This window comes from Numenius arquata, chromosome 5 (genome assembly GCF_964106895.1).
Source record: "Numenius arquata chromosome 5, bNumArq3.hap1.1, whole genome shotgun sequence".
Classification (NCBI taxonomy): Eukaryota; Metazoa; Chordata; class Aves; order Charadriiformes; family Scolopacidae; genus Numenius; species Numenius arquata.
In genome coordinates this window covers 21,575,140-21,593,161 of record NC_133580.1, presented here as the reverse complement: position 1 = coordinate 21,593,161, position 18,022 = coordinate 21,575,140, and the positions used below count along the sequence as shown (strand labels likewise).

The following is an 18,022-nucleotide window of genomic DNA, read 5'->3' as shown; positions in this document are numbered from 1 at the left end:
TTAAAGTTGTAACTCACGTTTATTTTGTATAATAATAAATACGAGGTTAAAGATACGGATTTAAACATGCAGTTTTTAGCACGGACAGCAGTGTTCTTGGTTTTGCAGCATGGACTGCTTTTGTGGCAGCCATAGGCTTTGCTTGGCACGCAGCTCTATCTCTCTGCTTTTTTTTTTTTATTATGTGTAAATGCCAGGAGGGTGGTAGTGAGGTCCACAGCCCACCTGCATCACCAGAGCCCTTGCCATGAACTACAGTGGACTTTGAATCCAGTACTGACACCGGGAGAGGTGATCCCTGGTGTTCCCTGCAGCAAAATGTGACTCCTTGTGTGTTCTCTGGAGAATCCCACACATGGGAAAGACAGAGTAAACCACAGGCAGGACTCTGTTTTCTTTAGTGAGGTTGTTGTCCCTGGAGGAAATGAAATATCTTCTTGTATAAGAATGCTGTGAGAAAGAATGGAAATTACTTCCTTTCTTAGTAGGAATAATCATCAAAGACTCAATCTTTCCAGTAATCTCTATCAGTCTCATGGGCTTCCACAGAAGAAAACAAGATATTAGACACAAAAACATTACTGTTTTTCATTTAAGTCTCAATTCTGTGAATGTCAATGTGGACTTTTTAACCGTTTTTTTTTTCCTCTGGAGCAAGCTAGTAAATGTTTTACAAAGCCGTATTTATAGTCATTTGGGTTTCATTTTATTCAATTGAGAACCTGTGAACAGCATCTGTTACTCTGTGTCCACAGCATCATCTCAGCCCCATTTGGTGAACCATTATGCTTGCTTAAGAACATCTTTAAAGCTGACAAGAAGCAGTTAGGACAACAACTGTAAATGGATTTGTAATCTGGAGGGTCCCTGTCTTGCTTCCCACTGCTCTGTCGGACAGAACCTAAAGGAGGGGAGAAGAGATCACATGAATCTTCTCCCTTGTGAACTGCTGTGGTGAAAAGGGATGTCCTGCTCAAGCTGCTGCCTGGCAGAAGGGTGCAGAGAGCTCCCAGTGTTGTCTGGGAGGGACCCAGTTCACAGAATCATGGAATTACAGAATGGTTACAGTTGGAAGGGACCCTGAAGATCATGCAGTTCCACCCCCCTGCCCTGGGCAGGGACACTTCCCACCAGACCGGGTTGCTCCAAGCCCCATCCAACCTGGCCTTGAACCCCTCCAGGGATGGGGCAGCCACAGCTTCTCGGGGCAACCTGGGCCAGGGTCTCACCACCCTCAAAGCAAAGAATTTCTTCCTGAGATCTCATCTCAATTTCCCCTCTTTCAGTGTCAAACCCTTCCCCCTCGTCCTATGGCTCCCCTCCCTGATCAAGAGTCCCTCCCCATCTCTCCTGGAGCCCCTTTAGGGACTGGAAGGGGCTCTAAGGTCTCCCCGGAGCCTTCTCTTCTCCAGGCTGAACCCCCCCAACTCTCTCAGCCTGTCCTCACAGCAGAGGGGCTCCAGCCCTCCCAGCATCTCCGTGGCCTCCTCTGGCCCCGCTCCAACAGGTCCATGTCCTTCTGATGTTGGTGGCCCCAGAGCTGGTGGCAGCACTGCAAGGCGTTCTCTTCATAGTGGAGCAGGGGGGCAGAATCCCCCCCCTTGCCCTGCTGGCCACGCTGCTGGGGATGCAGCCCAGCATGTGGGGGCTTTCTGGGCTGCCAGAGCACGTTGCCAGGGTGTGTGGAGCTTCTCATCCACGAGCACTACCAAGTCCTTTTCCTCAGGGCTGCTCTCCATCCATTCTCCGCCCAGCCTGGATTTGTTCTTGGGATTGCCGTGACCCAGATACAAGACCTTGTACTTGGCGTTGTGGAACCTCATGAGGTTTGCATGGGCCCACCTCTCCAGCCTGTCCATGTCCCTCTGGATGGCATCCCTTCCCTCCAGCATGTCCACCACACAGCTTGGTGTCATCAGCAAACTTGCTGAGGGTGCCTTTGATCCCACTGCCAATGTCATCAACAAAGATGTTAACCGGTGCTGGTCCCAGTACTGACCCCTGAGGAATGCTTCAACCCCATCCCTCCTTCATGGCTTGCTGGCTGGTTTTGTCTTCTTACTGGGGCAAAACGAGTTGCCCTAGGCACTGCTCAAACATCAAGCAAAAGGACCAATTTGCTCTGAAGAGCAAAGTGTGATATACAATAAGCTTCCAAAGCTTCTACCTTGCAAGTTTTTGGAACAACACCGCCTCTCTTTGGGAATTCACTGCCGCCTTAGTTAGAAAGGGTTATTTGACACAACTGGAAAATGCCTCTGGGGCTGGAGACCTCAACTCACTAAATCAACCTGACATTTGTTGATGAAGAGTTTGTCAGTGCAGGTACAAGGCAAAAGCCCATGAAATGCTCTGCAGTGGGGCTTGAAGAGCCGAACAGCAGCAAGGCTGGACAGCAGTAGGCTTTGGAGCCTCTTGCCTGCTTTGGCACTCACCATCCTTGTGCTGGTGTAGTGAGGTTGCCTTTCTCTGACCAACTGACCTTAATTCTTACATTATGAACAGTTACAACCACAGTGTTAGTACTGTGGGTTGGTTGAGTCCAGTGGAGTTGAATGCCTTCTCCTTGCTTGCTCAAACAGCTGAACTCAAGACAGGCATTGGTGTTTACCCGTACTCAGGTGCCATGGGAATGCATGGTGGGCACATTCTGATCAGGGTAACCCTATTGAAATCAGGGCCAGGGTGTGAGCTGTGTCTGCAAGCAGGTATTTGTGCATTTGGGATTGTGGCAGTAGAAATTTTGCAATAATTCCCCATGAAGGAAGCCCATCTGGGGTGTCTGAGACCTTCCACACTTCACTTCTCACTCCTGGGGTGGTGTAGAGTTAGTACCTGCTGCCCAAGTTGTGTAACAGACTTAGTTCCCTTTATGGCTGGATTGTGGGGTGGATCAGTGATAAATCTCATATTAAAGAACGTGTTACAAAGACAAGCGTGAGGTGGAAGGAAGCACTTGAGATGAGGGTGATGCTGCCCATTCAGCAGTGCTGTAGGCTGACTGCTGAATGAAGGTGTGTTGGCAGCTCCTCCGAGGGCATCTTTCTTCCTACGGCTGTTAACGATGGGTTTTTCCTGGATTGGAGGAAAGACCTGTTGCTCTCTCTCTTCTGTGCTTTCTCAGTTTGAAGTCCCACTTTGTTATGAGAGGTGAGGGACGCTTTTCCATTCCAGCAGCTACCTCCTCTTTCCCCGTCATCAGTGCTGAGCTCTCTCATGCTCATGCAGAGTTTTAGGCTGCCATCAGTGGTCTTGATATGTATATTCATCATATCCCAGAACCAGGTTATTCTTCCCAAATGTGCTTTATATGTGTGACCATGAAGATATCCTGAAACCTCATCTCATTTCCCTTGGCTAAAGCAATAACACTAAATTCAATTATGATGACTTCATGAATGAACCGTTATTCATTTTGGAGTTTTATTTCAAAGGGCATGTGTTATAGAGGGCTCTAAAGCATAAAATTATCCATGCAAATATAATCCTGGTGTAATGCCATTGATTCAGATTTCTTCTTTGTGTGAAGACTGCTCTGTCCACCTCCCAGCACTTCCCAAATGTCTGCGGTTTGACAGAGCATTAGAAAGGCATTAGAAAGATGTCTTTAATGATAAAGAGTCAATGGCTTGATGGGATGAAAGTTATTTTGGTCACAGGAATTTGGCACAGGCAAGGTGACAAGGAGACAGGGGTTAACGTATTAGAGAGGAGGCAACTGCCTTGCCAAGGGTAAGCTGATAAACACGAGCATGTAGAGGGAAAGAAGACCAAATCCTGGAACTATCATTTGGGTTAAGGAAACATATGCTATAATCACAGAAGGCATTTAGAATCATTACTTTTCAGAAGAAATTCTTTCACTAGATTACTAGCAAATGGTAATTTTATGGTAATGACAAATTGCAGATGTATTCTCCAGAATTGTGGAAAACACTTAGCTGGAATGGGAAAAATGCCCTGGTTAATCTCTTTAGCATGCTAATCTTTCTGTTCAGAAACTCAGAGTCCCATCGGATTAGTTCTAGGACCTGTGCTGGTCACAGCAACCCCCAAAAAACAATCCAGACACAAGAGTGGCTTCAGCATTAGTTATTTCCTGGGTGAAGGTGCTAAGGAAGGGCATGGCCAGCCCCACAGACAAGTCTGCAGAGTGAGTGCTTGCAGGCAGCCAGGTGGCCAGAGGGCAGGAAGGGGAGAACAGCAGACATTCTGCTCCATTTTAACTGCTGGGATGTGCAGGTTTTTTCCTTTCTTTAAAAGGACAGAGAGGAATTTGAAAAGAAATGGAGAAAGATAATCAAAAACGTAAAATGAGTTTGGCATGAGGAGAGAGTAAATAGAATAGCATTCTTCAGTTCCAAAAGAGATATCAGGCAGTAGAGATGATAAAGGTCTATAAAATCACTGAGAAGTGGAAAAGGTGACCAGAGAGTGATTATTCACTGTTTCTCACAGCAGAGGAACTGAGGGGAGTCAAAGGAAACTTAAAATAAGCAAGAAATACTTTGTTCACATGACAAACAAGTTGTGGAACTGAATGCCTCTGAGTATTGTGGAGTTATAAATGAGATCAAGAATTCACAGAAGATAGGTCTCTCAAAGATTATTTTAAAAACAAGGTGTGAATGCAACTTCTTGCTGTGGAATTTTATGCTATAATGCTGACAGCTGCCCCTTTTTGTACCATGGCCCTAAACTTCTGGTACCTGCAAAAGACAAGGGACAGGGCTAGAGGAACCCATGATGGTCTAACTAGATCTGGCCCACCGTGGCTTTTCCATGTTCTCACATACACATAGGTTGTGATATTCCAAAATATGTTGTTGCTTTTGTTGCTTTTGGCTGTGTCTAGACAGATTTCTTTGGAAGGTTTCAGGTCTGTCCTGGTGTAGGACTGAGCTCCATAGGTCAAGGGAAAAAATTTGGATCCCAGGATGCATGAAGAATATTCAAGTGAGATCCAGTACTCTGGCATGAGTCCTGTATTCTGTCTTCTTTCTGTCCTCACAGAAAGTGTTGTGCCATGAGGATACAAGGGAAATTGTCTTGGCAAGTGCAGTGATTCCTGAGGCTTATTACTCTGCTTAGTGCTGAGGAGTAGCTGGAAGCTGCGCTCTAGTTATTGTTATAGTTGAATCATTTAAAGTTTCCTTCCTTTCAGCCAGAGGGTTTGTAGCTGGGGTTCTGATTTCAGACCGTCGTGTCAATCTGATTACCAGTTTAGTTACACCTTTTCTACTCTCTCACATGGTCTGTTGTTCCCATTTTTAGCTCCATATTGAAGTTAGAGGGGTTGGAATCGGGCAGCTACTTGTCCATGAATGAGGGATTCAAGCAGAACTGTCTCTGGTTCCCACCTTCTCACCTCCCCACTGCTTGTGGGTGAAGTGCCTGGGCAGGCAGAGCTTGCAGAGACCGCTCTCTGCTTGCACCAAGACCGTTGATAAGGTCCCAGAAAGCCAGGAGCTTTTCTTCCGTGTGTCCACGATACCATGGCAAAAGTGACCATTTTTCTATCAGGATTATTTTAATATTTTTATGGAACTTGCTTTTAAATCTTCATAGCTGTAATTCTTTTGGATTTTGATAATTTTCATCTTTGGAGTCTGCTACTATCTACCCTATGTCAGTGATTTCAAACACACTCCCCCCCCCCCCCCCCAGACTGGCAGGCATGGAGTGGCCTGCTGGAACAGAGCAGGGTAATGACTGCCTTCTCTACACCCACAAATCGCAATTAATGCTGGAAAAAGAACTTGATAAAGGAGTGATGCTGCATTTGCTGTGTCAGCTGTGGAGCACAGCAAAGCTGCAGTTGTTCCTGGCAGAGAGTGTTCGTGCCCTGGATCTGCCCTCCCAGGAGCGTTGTTAGATGAGGTTTTCCCTTCCATCTGGGAGCAGTAACTTCTCTTTCAAACAGCTTTAGGCAGTGGGCTGAATGTGTGCAGGACCTGCATCATCTCTGCTGCCTCTTTGGAGCTCTGTCCAGCAGGTAACCATCTCTTCTTTGGTCTCGTTCTTCTAGGGATATCTGTGCCCATTCCGGTCATTGGTTTGCAGGATGACTCCAGAGTGTTTGTAAATGGAACCTGTGTCCTCAATGATGAGAACTTCGTCCTCATTGGATCCTTCATGGCGTTCTTCATCCCTCTCATCATCATGGTGATCACGTATTGCCTGACCGTCCAGGTGCTGCAGAGACAGGCAACAGTGTTCATGTGTGGAGAGGTGCCCAAGCAGAGGAGGAGCAGCGTAAACTGCCTCAAGAAGGAGAACAACACAGAGAACGTTTCAATGCTTCACAATCACGAGGGGGCATCTCACTTGAACTCTCCTGTAAATAAGGAGGCAGTGCTTTTTCGGAAAGGAACTATGCAGTCTATCAACAATGAGCGAAGAGCCTCTAAGGTCCTGGGCATCGTCTTCTTTTTGTTCCTCATTATGTGGTGCCCATTTTTCATCACTAACGTCATGTCTGTCCTTTGCAAGGAAGCCTGCGATAAAGACCTCTTGAGTGAACTCCTTGACGTGTTTGTTTGGGTGGGGTATGTTTGCTCTGGGGTCAATCCCCTCGTATACACACTCTTCAATAAAACCTACCGCAGGGCTTTTTCCAATTACATCCGTTGCCAATACAAGACCAGTAAAAAATCAGCGCTGCGGCAGAATCAGTGTCTGAATGTTACTTCAACAGCTTTATATGGGAAAGATCTGACTTTAACTAGTTATCGAAATGGCAACGAATTCAATAGCATGGAACTAGATGAAGCTGAGGAGGGCCTTGAAATGCAACCAGGGACTTCAGAGCTCTCCATAAACAGCTGTAATGTTGTAAGCGAAAGAGTGAGCTGTGTGTAAAGGTGGCTCACAGAGCCTTTTGCTACAGTGTATCTGTAGCCAAAATATATTGTGTAAAAATGTAAGTGTTGGTCAAAGGACTATGTAAATATTGCATTCCGAACAAAGCTTTCTTTTTTTTTTAAAGAAAAAAAAAAAAAGAGTTATCTTTCCAGTCCAGTACTTAAAATCATATATATTAATATACTGCAGTGAAGTTTAAGGTTCTATATTTACTGTTAATACTAGATCAGAACTATTAGTTACTTTGCATATGTCATGGACAAAATGTTTGAATTCTTCTTCCAGTGCATGAACAAAAATGCTGAATATTTATCTCAGGTGGCATTTGCTGGAGTCCAGAATGGCACGTTAATAGTTATATATCAAATACATGCTATTAGACTTGGTCAGTATAACTTTCTTTTTCAAGTTGACAGTAAATATATACTTTAAATCCTCACCCCTATTTGTGCCGTGTAAAGACTGTACAGAAACCTGGCAGAGAGGCGTGGTGAAAGCGTAGTGGCTCTGCAGGCACCTGGCCAGATGTGGCCTGGCACAGGCAGTGGCTCGCTGCCCTACTGGGGCAATCTTGCACTTCAGGGGACCTCTGTTCAATTTTGGCTCCCTCTCCAATCCTGCTGTTTTCTTTCCGTTCCCCAGGAGGCTCCGGCTCCCCTACGGAAGGTGGGGAATGCAGTTCTGGTGTGGCTTTGCCATCCTGGCTGGGATCGCTTGAACGCTTGGAGAAGCATCATGAGAAACAGAGCGCACCCCAGTTACCTGCTTCAGGCAGTTTATAAATGGAGTGCCTCATTTATAAAAAGCCCTCCTTTAGTCTTATAGGTAATCATCAGCTCTGGGATGGAGCAAGCTGTGCTCGGTGTGGGTGGCACTGCCTTCACAGATTGCTTGGATGATGAGGGTCTTTGGTTGACCCAGAGAAGAGTACTCTGGCTTTGTATGAGCTCTTGTCTTCTCACTCCTCACATCTCTTTATTCCCTAGCTTAGTTTATCATTTCCTTTTATTTTTCAGCATCCTGGGACTTGCAGTGCTGATGATAAAACACTGCTTTGGGTGTAAAGCAGGCACCGCTGTGCGTGTGGTGTTGGTCGGGCTGTGTGGTGCAGGATCCATCGCCCTGGGGGATGCTCAGGAGAGAGGCACAAATGAGGGTCCCAGCTCGTTTCTCCTGTCTCGGGTGGGAGCTGGACAGAGTATCTGACTGGATTCATTTGCTGGTGACGTGGTTCAAAAACAGACGATGAGCAGGGACAGGAAGAAAGCAGAACTGGAGCTAGTCTACATGGAAGATTAATCTGGATTAACTTTTAAATTTGATTTATTTCCTTTCACTCCCAAAGTAAATTATAATATATCTTATTATCGCCACTTACATCTTAATGAAAGCATCCACATTGGGATTTAATGCAGTTTAAGTAATCTGCTTTTAATTCACACCATGTATAATTTGAATTAGTTTTCCTCTGTGTTCCTGTGTAGGCAGACCCTCCAAGGCATCGTGTCTTTCTGGCACTGTGCCTCAGGGGTGATGCCTCTCATGCAGTTTTCCTTGCGTAGAGTGTTGTCTAATGCCAGATATCACCCCTAAGGTTTTTACATCTTCGTTAACTAATACACAAATGCTGCAGTGCCCGTCTAACATCGACGTTTTTAGTATCACTGACAACCTCTGGCTATGAAAATTATCAGAACAAAAAGCTTACACTAGACATGGATAAATTGCATTTTGCTATCATGAACTGCTTGTTCTCTAAACTTGCTGTGTTCGTCCCACTAACATTAACTTGTAGAAGAAATGGAAAATTCTGCCAGTGCTTTAGCATACTGTTGTGCCATTGTGTTGCTGTGTACAGCAACCACCTCACTGAGGCCTCCACCGAAACACAACGTGCAGGTTACATCTGCTGCCGGGCTGCTCCCAGCTTGAAGCCTTGGAATTGATGACCCCATCTTCTCCCTCACCCCTGGGAAAAACCCATGGTACTTCCATGAAGGCAGGCAAGGCATCCCTGTGTGGAGCCGTGCGGCAGGGATGCGCCATGTGCCAGCCCACTGATACTGCCACACGCTTGGATGCTGGGGAATCCACTTGCCTCTCCAAAAAGTCTGGTAACCAGTAGGAAAAAGACTGGCCAGAGACACAAACTTGTGCCTTCAGTGACTGCCCTTTGCCCTGAGTGAGATTTGACTCTCTCAAACAGGACAGAAAAAAAGATCACATTGCTTTTTAAGTTCTTTTTTTTTTTTTTTCCTTGGGTCAATTCGTAGCACATCTTTTCCAAACATGTATATGTGTGTGTGTATATGTATGTGTGTGTTTGTACATATATATACACACACACATATATATGTATTTAAAAGCCAGCCACAGACTTTGAAAGCATTTAGCAATAAGTTGAATTACAGTAGCTTCTAGCACATGTGTGAATAGCTCATTTTCCACAGTGTCCTCAAACTCGGGATAAGTCCACATGCAGGCATCGTCTTTGCATAGGAGCCTTACCCTTGCCGGTTCTGCTGTATGGGCAAAAAGAGAACCTACTATATTTGGATGTAAATAATGGGAATTGAACAGAGAACTTACAGAATTTTTATAAATGTTTTTAAAAATTTCAGCACCAGAACTGTAAATACGTTGAGCGTCGCGACTCGGCTGGACCCGTACTGATGTACGTCACTTGTTTAGATAACCAGACAAGGGGACTGCCTTCCAGCGCCTGCGTTCTCTCCCGGCCAGCGGGTGATAACATTTCTGTGAGTGGTTAAATACTGTCACTTACCCAACTTCCTTTGGGTCATTCACATCAGGGTTTTGTGATGCTGCTATTAATTTATTAAAGAAAGTTTGTTGGTTTAATCACTCTTAATTTTTTTTTTCATGGTCTATCAGAAAATAAATAAAGGAACGTGCCCTCTCTTTCTTTCATCTGTCCCCAATTAAAATCTCTCCCGAGTGAAAAATATGTCCTGAACAAAAAAAAATACAACAACAGAAAATGAGGATGAGGATAACTTTCATTTTTCCTCCCACACTTGAAGTATGGCCCACAGTTGCTTAATCACAGAAATTAGTGTCAGCAGATACTCTAACACTTCCAACCCCAAATCTTGTTAAATACAAAGACAGTGATACACTGTTCCCCCTCTTCTCCTTGCTCCCTCCAGGAGTAACTCTTAAAAATGACATTTTTTAAATTACCTCAATTTGAAGAATGGATTTAGTTCTCTGCAACTTAACCAAAGTCAGGTTTTCCCCACAGCAGCTTTGCTTCTCCTGAGCTGTGGTCATTAACCGCAGTGGTGCCTCCAGAAGCCCTGCCCTGGGGCTGCCTGCGGGGAGTACCCGCTGCGAGTCGTGTGTGAGCCCTCGAACCTCGCTCAGGAATGGTTCTGTCTTATGAATAGTGTGGGTGGTGGTGGTGGTTTGGTTTGCGTTCAGACTGAACAAGTGAAAATAGTTCCTTGGACATGGTGCTGTGGGCTGAAGTGTGTTGGTTGCTTTGTTTCCCGCATCAGACGGGAGATGGCAGGCTCCTGCGAGCCTGAACGTGCGTGGAAAGACTCCAACCAGAAAACAGACCACCCCGTTGGATGTGCGTCGGGAAGTCTACTCGGTCAGCCCCTGAACTGGCACCTTCCTCAGCTGCAGGGGCTTGCAGCCTTCCCCACCAGACACAAGGCTGACTGCATTTGCTCAGGCACAAAGCCTTGTGTCTGAGCAACCTGGCTTCCAGACCTGAGCTGGCTCATCTACATCTGTGACACGTTGCCCCACACAGCCAAGTCTGGGCTGTAGCATCCATGGAGTCAGCTGTGGTGGCCTCTGAGGGCCCCAAAGGCTGTCCTTTGAGGACAAGAGCCTGCTCCTTCAGTCCTGTGCTCACTGAATGTAAGAACAGCTACCCAGAGGCTGTGGCATCTGGGAGGTGATACAGTCCAGAGCCAATGCTGAGGAGCCTCAAGGCATCCCACCTCAGCATTGCTCTCCCTGTTTGAATGACTTGTGAGTCAGCAATAGTTTTTATCTGACTGATAATTTGAAGATGCTAATGTCAGGTGATGTGTGAGTGGTCAGCCTGCGCAGTGAGGTTGGTGCCTTTTCCTCTATAGAGATGCTCATGTCCACCATCAGTGCCTTTCTTCTGGACAGCCCTGCTGGCATGGAGCGCAGCCAGTGCTCTTCCCTTCCAGGTCAGCAGGCTGACTGCAGCCACCTGATGTGCTGGGGCATGGTGGCCCTGGGTATGAAGACCCAAATTCCAAAGGAAAACAAATTTTAAAGAAAGAAAGAAAAAACCACAAGCAGCTCCTGAGAAGTATTGTTTAGCTTTGAGCTAAGGAAGGGTGTCTGATATTCTTGCAGACAAATTAAGCTCATCTGGCATTCGAAAAGCAGCATCCATCATGTGATAAAGATGCAGATGTCTCTTGGATGGGTTTCCTCCCTGGGTCACGGTATCATTAGGATAGCTCCACGCCAAGCCAAGAACTGCTTGGCTTTGTCTCCATTTCGGACTGGGGCGGAAAAGACATCAAAAGCCTTTTCCTGGGAAAAACATACAAAGACCACCAAGTTGAGGGCAGGTGCAGTAGAAGAACAGAGATGGAAGAGGTACGCACAAACACACGCCTCCCAGAGACCCCAGGGAGCAACAGGAGATGTCATCATGCTTCAGTCTTCCCTTGAAAAAATGGAAATAGCTGAACAGCCCGGGGGGGGACCTGTGATGGAGAGATGAAATGCAGCTGTCGGTGTCACTGTGAAATGTGGGCTGTTCTAGTGACAATGTAGTGGTGGGGATGCACGTACCAAAAAAATGCTTTTATTTTTTTCATTTTTAACTGTGAAGTTGTTATTGACTGTTCTGCCTCTCCCTCATTTTTCTTTAAGTCTCAGGTCTTTTACTTGTTTGCTTTTACCCACACCGAAACGTGTGCTCTGAAGCTGTCAGAAGTCAATAAAATATCTATGTGATGTGTCATTCTCTCTCGGCTGCACAGGGATGCTGCGATCCCTTAACAACATGGAGATGGAGAGTCTTCAGGTGAGTGATTTTAGATACGTACAAGACAGACAATCAATGCAGCAAGGCACGCTTGCCAATTAAAGAACTGCACTAGAAGATCTTTTAAAAACAGTCAAGCGCATGAGCTACACGCTGAAAAGTTTTGCTTAAAACTGCCCTAAATCATGGGTTCTGCTGAGAGCAGGAGGCTGTGTCGGTACATGGGGAGGGCTCTGGCAGTTTTCCCTGGCAGTTTCCTGGGAGAACGGCTGCGGCTTTGTCGCTCCAGTGGGCCACCAGCACTTGGGGGTTAGGTGACACGGAAAATGAATCATGCAGCATCACACAGGGGCATGGTAAATCCCCTCTTCCAAACTTCCCTGTGCTTGAATTGTAATTAGTTCAACAAATTGAATAAACTAATGTTTAATTAAAATACAGCCTAATTATCCAACGTATGTTTTTAATAGGATCTAATTGTGGCATTTTGAGTTATTTAAATTGCTGATACACTGAAACGATCTGTAGGCTGTGCCTGTTAGACCGCTTCCTGCTTGCATTTGTTAAAATTTAGAGCAGTTTTATGTTTGTGTGTGCTGCTGATGTTCGTGTCCCCTCCTGCAGAACAGGTGGGTGCTGGTGACGGACGCTCATCAACGCCACTGAAGATTTTAATCAGGGTCCTTTTCCCTGGCTGAAGGCTAGAACAGCTCTTCTGCGGCTTTTCAGGGAGGAAGACTTCAGTTCGCCTCCTGCGGAGCCCACCCTTCCCAAAGATCACGATACTGCTCAAAGCAACAGGTATGTGCAAACCCCCAGCAGAGATCTCAGCTGTGCTGAGGGTTCCTCCCCTATAGGCACCAACAATTCCTGTCCCAAAATGTCTCCGGAGAGGATCCACAGGTCGCAGTGACTCACCCATGAAGCCATGGCAATATTTATCCCCTTCAGCTAAGCACTCCCCCTTCTGTTTTGCAGCCACAAGGCTGGCACATGGGTGGGCTAACCCTCACAGGAGCAGTCAGTCTATCTTGCACCTTTCCCAGGTGTTGCTGCAGAGAAAACCGCCTGCACCCTCTCCCAGGCTGTCCTACCATGGCATTTAGCAAGGTGGTGGGATGCGTTCCTGACTCTGTGCAACAAAGCAGGTGATGCAGCAAACCATTTTGAACAGACTGGTATTCCTTAGCCAGACCTCATTGCCCTCTACAACTGCCTGAAAGGAGGGTGTAGAGAGGAGGGTGTTGGCCTCTTCTCCCAAGGGAATAATGACAGGACCAGAGGAAAAGGTCTGAAATTGCGGCAGGGGAGGTTTAGATTAGATATTAGGAAGAATGACTTTCCTGAGAGGGTGGTCAGGCACTGGAACAGCCTGCCCAGGGAGGTGGTGGAGTCACCATCCCTGGAGGTGTTTAAGAAACGTGTAGACATGGCCCTTCAGGGCATGTTCTAGTGCCCGAGACTGTTGGGTTGTGTCTGTTTGTGGCTTTTGGTTTTGTTTTTTGTTTGTTTTTGCTTTTGTTTGTTGGGTTTTTTTGCGGTTGGACTTGATGATCTCAAATGTCCCTTCCAACCATGAAGATTCTGTGATTCTGTGACCTTTACTCCTAAGAAATAGATGGGACTGTGTGTTGGGCCTGAGCAGCAGCCCCAGTGATAGGCACGGTGGGAGGACACAAGCCCAGGCAGGGGCATAAAGGGAATGAGAAGCAAGTAGAAAGCTTGCCTGGTTCCTCCCAGCATGCAAAGATGGGTGAAGAAAGCTCTCCATTAGGACGTCAGGGAGTGCTTGTTCTGACTGAGGAGGGAGAGGAGCTATTTAAGCTGGAGGAAAACATTGGCATACAAAAAGGGCTAGAAATAAACTAGGAATTAGAAGCAGGTTTCTAACAAGTGGAGTATTCCAAGTCTGGTGAGGCAGCAGTAACAGCAACCAAAAAGCTTATTGAGGGCTCGGCTCTTGCATTCTCGCAGGAACGGATGCCGCAGGGTGCGGTAGGAGAGCCCAGCCCATGTCCCGCTGGCAGAGCCCAGGCGCCAGGACAGCCATCGGCATGGTGGCACCTCCCACCCCCCGGCAGCGCGGCCCAGCGCCTGGGAGGAACAGGCATCTTGAAGCAAGAACCCTATTTTTATGCTATGGTCCTTCCAAGTCCTAGCAAAGCCATGAAAAAAAGCCACAATTCTGGAGGAAGGGAGGCGAGGCCATGCCAAGTCAGGGCATCTCCCACAAGCAGGACAACATGAAGTCAAGGGATCGTGAGGGCTGTGTGTTCCCAGCCCTGAGCCAGCCCCAAATTTTTTGAAGCAATATTTGATTTACATTTTCAGAAGCATCCAGAATCAACCAACTTTGGCTAGCCCAAGCCCGACGGCACACACTCACTTAAATAAGTTTTATTTAGCCACAGCAGCGTTTTCATGGACACTGAGTGTTATTGGAGCCTGTCTCAGTCTGGTCCGGAGAGCTGCAGCGTTGAGGTAATGTCCTGCGGGGCTGCCATTAGCTGGTGTAGCTGAGAAAATGCTGGGGAGCAGCTGTAAGGGCTGAGAGCCTGCTTTGTGCTTGCGCTGTCTGACTTTTTTGATGCTTGACTTTGTTGCTGGGTTTCCGACTGTGCAGCCAAGAACTTCATGCTTTTGCTTCAGTAAAATAAATTGTGTTGTTGGCCTTTAAGCTCTCAGATGTTAAAAGTGGATCCAGCTGAACCTGGCAGGCAGCAAGGTTATTGTTTTCTCAGTGTGAATGTTTCTAAATAAATTGGCAGCATGGGCACAAACTTCTGGGCAGCTACCAGCCAAGAACAATTTGAGAGTCCCAAAGGCTGGAACATATTTCCAGTTCAAGAGTTAAGAGCTGGAACATCACCGGATAAAAGGCAAGGACTGTCCTCTCTTGGGCTCTGTGCATCAGATGGGGACCTCTTGGTGGCACAGTGGCTCTCCCAGGCTTTGCTGTCGGACTCTGTGAGGGTGCAAAGGATGTTTGGGTACCGAAAAGGTGGGGTCTGCATCTGTTGTCTCTGGTTTCTTCTCCTGTCTAAATTTCCTGCAGCCATTCCGTGGAGAAAGCTGTAAGCACCAGATGGCTTAATGCACTCTGTGCATCTGTTTGCTGGTACCGAGGTTGTGCCTGTGCGCGATGGCCATGCAGGGAGCGCCACTCGGGGAGGGGAGGTCAGCATGTCCACGGGCAGCTGGGGGGCTGTAGTCCTCGTGAAGATGAGGTTTTGCACAAGCGGAGTGGCAGACAAGGCTTGCTGTGGGCTCTGCAGCACTTGGCACCCAGGTGGATCGGCAGCGGATCCGGAGCAGGATGGAGCTGGGGTCGGTTGGACGCTTACAGCGGTACATGTTCACACGGGGCACTTGGCATCTTCAGTTTATCTGGCGTAAGTTCCAGTGCAACCTTTCTTTCCAAACGTGGGCAGACAGGTAGCTCTTCAGTGCCCTGAACCTGACCTTGGTCCTGGGTGGTGAGGGACTGATGTGTTTACAGATTTTAGCCTTAAAATACAGAGCTTTCTCTCCCAAGACCGTCGTGTTTCTGTTTGGTATGCATGTTTTCTCCGCCACTGTGTGAATTCTGGTGAAGAACATTCTGCCACCCTTCATTTGTTTTTAAAGATATCTAGACTAAGTGAATTTATTAAAGGAAGGTGGTCCCTAGTTTGTTAAAAAAAACCCTGGTGTTTATTACTTCGGGTTTTTTTCTAAATGAAAATGTCTCCTGCAGGACCCCGGTGCTTTGGTGAGGTGGGACATGTCTTTACCACCTCTGTTCACAGCTTCCCAGGCAAGGAAAGGAAAAACACTGTTTGTGGATGATCACTGATGACCATGGCTCAGATCCCCCCACTGCAGCTACAGGAACATGGGGAGTACCTTTCGCAGCTTCCAGGAAAAGGCAGGGCAGCACAGCCTCGTTGTGTGTCTCAGAGAAGGCAGAGGTGCTGCGCAGGCTCTCGGCGCTGTCGGAGATGAGCACAGGCATTGCTGGGGACTGCGGCAGGGCTGCCACCACGCCTGGCGAGCCCCCGGGCTTAAGGATGCGTCCGCGCTCAGCTCTCCGTGGAGTGGGACCTGCTTCAACATGGAGGTTGTTTCCAGAGCAGAGCCATCAGAAAAGGAAATGTCAAGTCCGTGTTTAGGATTTTGGGACAAGAGGAAACGGCCTCAAGTTGTGCCAGACGAGGTTTAGATTGGATATTAGGAAAAAATTTCTTCACCAAAAGGAACAGGCTGCCCAGGGAAGTGGTTGAATCACCATCCCTGGAGGTATTTAAAAGACACATAGGTGTGGTGCTGGGGGACATGGTTTAGTGGTGGATTTGGCAGTAGTAGGTTAACAGTTGGACTCGACGATCTTAAAGGTCTTTTCCAACCTAAACAATTCTATGATTCTATGATTTTTAAATTCGTTTTCCTTTTTTGAAATGTGTCTGGTAGCATGACACTTGCTGAAATGGCATTTTGTTTCCTGAGCAGAGCAGTGCCTTGGCACGCCTGGACGGGGATCCGGCACGGGAGGCAGCAGCCCAGCATGGCTGGGAGGCGAGTACTCGGTTTTGGTGCAAGCCGTGTGGTGGCCGTCGTTTCTCAGCTGGTTGTTTTCTCTCTCTGTTCTCTGGGAAGAGGATCCTGACACAGACGGTTTGCAGAGCCGTTTCAGCTGTTCAGACAGCTCAGCCACAATATGTTGCCTCAAATTGTTTTGTTAAGCACATGCATCAGCTGTACTTGTTTGCCTTGAAGCTATGAGAACCACAGACCCTCCTGAGAAAATTCAGCTTCTACATAGTCATAAAGAGCTTGACAGTGATCTCAAATGTACCCTGCCACACAAGGCAGTGAGCTGCAAACCTGCCATGGCCCATGAAGCTCTCTAGATTTTAGATTATATCATTAGTAGAGAGGTTGGTGCTGGTCTCTTCTCACAAGCAAATAGCGCTAGAACAAGAGGGAATGGATTCAAGCTGCAACAGGGTAGGTTTAGACTGGACATTAGGAAGAAATTCTTCACAGTAAGAGTGGTCAGACACTGGAAGGGGCTGCCCAGGGAGGTGGTTGAGTCACCATCCTTGGATGAGTTTAAGAGTCGCTTAGATGTGGTGTTGGGGGATAAGGTGTAGGGGAGAACTTTGTAGAGTAGGGTAGATGGTTGGACTCGATGATCCCAGGGGTCTTTTCCAACCTAGATGATTCTATGATTCTATGATTAGTTACTGCACTCCCAAAGCCTTGACATCTGGAAGCTGAAGCCAGAGGGGCTGTGCAGCTTTATGTCCCTTCAAGATCTAGGTACTCCCTGGAGATGCAGTGGCTCGGGGGTGGGTGTGAGACCTGCAGAGGCTCTGGGATGGGTGCTGAGACCCACGGTGGCTCGAGGATGCAGGAGCTCATGGCAGAGTGAGGCAGGGACATACAACGGCCAAGCCTCCAGTTGGAGCCGAAGGGGTATTTCTGTGGGTGCTCGGTGGCAGGAGCGTGGGAGGGAGGGCAGGGGCTAGTTTTGGCTGGCACACGCCATGGGAGACGCAGCTCTGGTCAGCACAGCAGTGCTGGCTCCGTGGTCACGATGCCACGAGGGGTGACGTTACGCAGCAGACAGCCCCGCGCTGAATGATGGAGTGAAGGTGTGACACTTCTCCACTTAGCAATACAAAAAGAACAAACCTCATCTGTCTTAGAGTGAGAGCCATTGCCCCCTCTATTTAATTTTCGTGCAATAAATGCTGAATTTCGGGGGGGAAGTGATGCTGCACCTGCTCTCCTCCTCCTCTTCTTCCTCCTCCTCCTCCTCCTCCGCATCCAAGCACAGATGCTGACACCCAGCGGCCATGGAGTTTCTAGCGCACATACGAGATACTGAAAACTTCTGCAGGGATGCCTCAGCCAGTGAGATACATCTTCTACCTTTTCATTTCCTCAAGTGCAAGAGAAGCGAAGAGCTCCTTGAGAGATGCCAGCGTTTTGTTACGTCTTTCAGCCATTGGCAGGTTGTAGTGGTTGAAACACGTCAAAATCTTGTATCCAGAGGCCAGTCAGATAAATGAAAAAATACGAGGATGGATAATGAGGAAATAGAAGGTAAACTTGTTTTCAGTTTGTTCTCTTGTTGGCAGCCTGAAAATAGACCTGAGTGAG

The 18,022-nt window shown here is 47.4% G+C and overlaps 1 protein-coding gene across 1 annotated transcript in view; it reads left to right on the top strand.

The window, feature by feature from the left end:
* Window positions 1–6,861, top strand: part of HTR2C (5-hydroxytryptamine receptor 2C) — a 46,593-nt gene extending 39,732 nt beyond the window's left edge. The window contains exon 3 of the mRNA XM_074147897.1: window positions 6,029–6,861. Coding sequence (XP_074003998.1) covers window positions 6,029–6,861 — 833 coding nt within the window. The remainder of the gene's footprint in view (window positions 1–6,028) is intronic.
* Window positions 6,862–18,022: the final 11,161 nt, after the last annotated feature.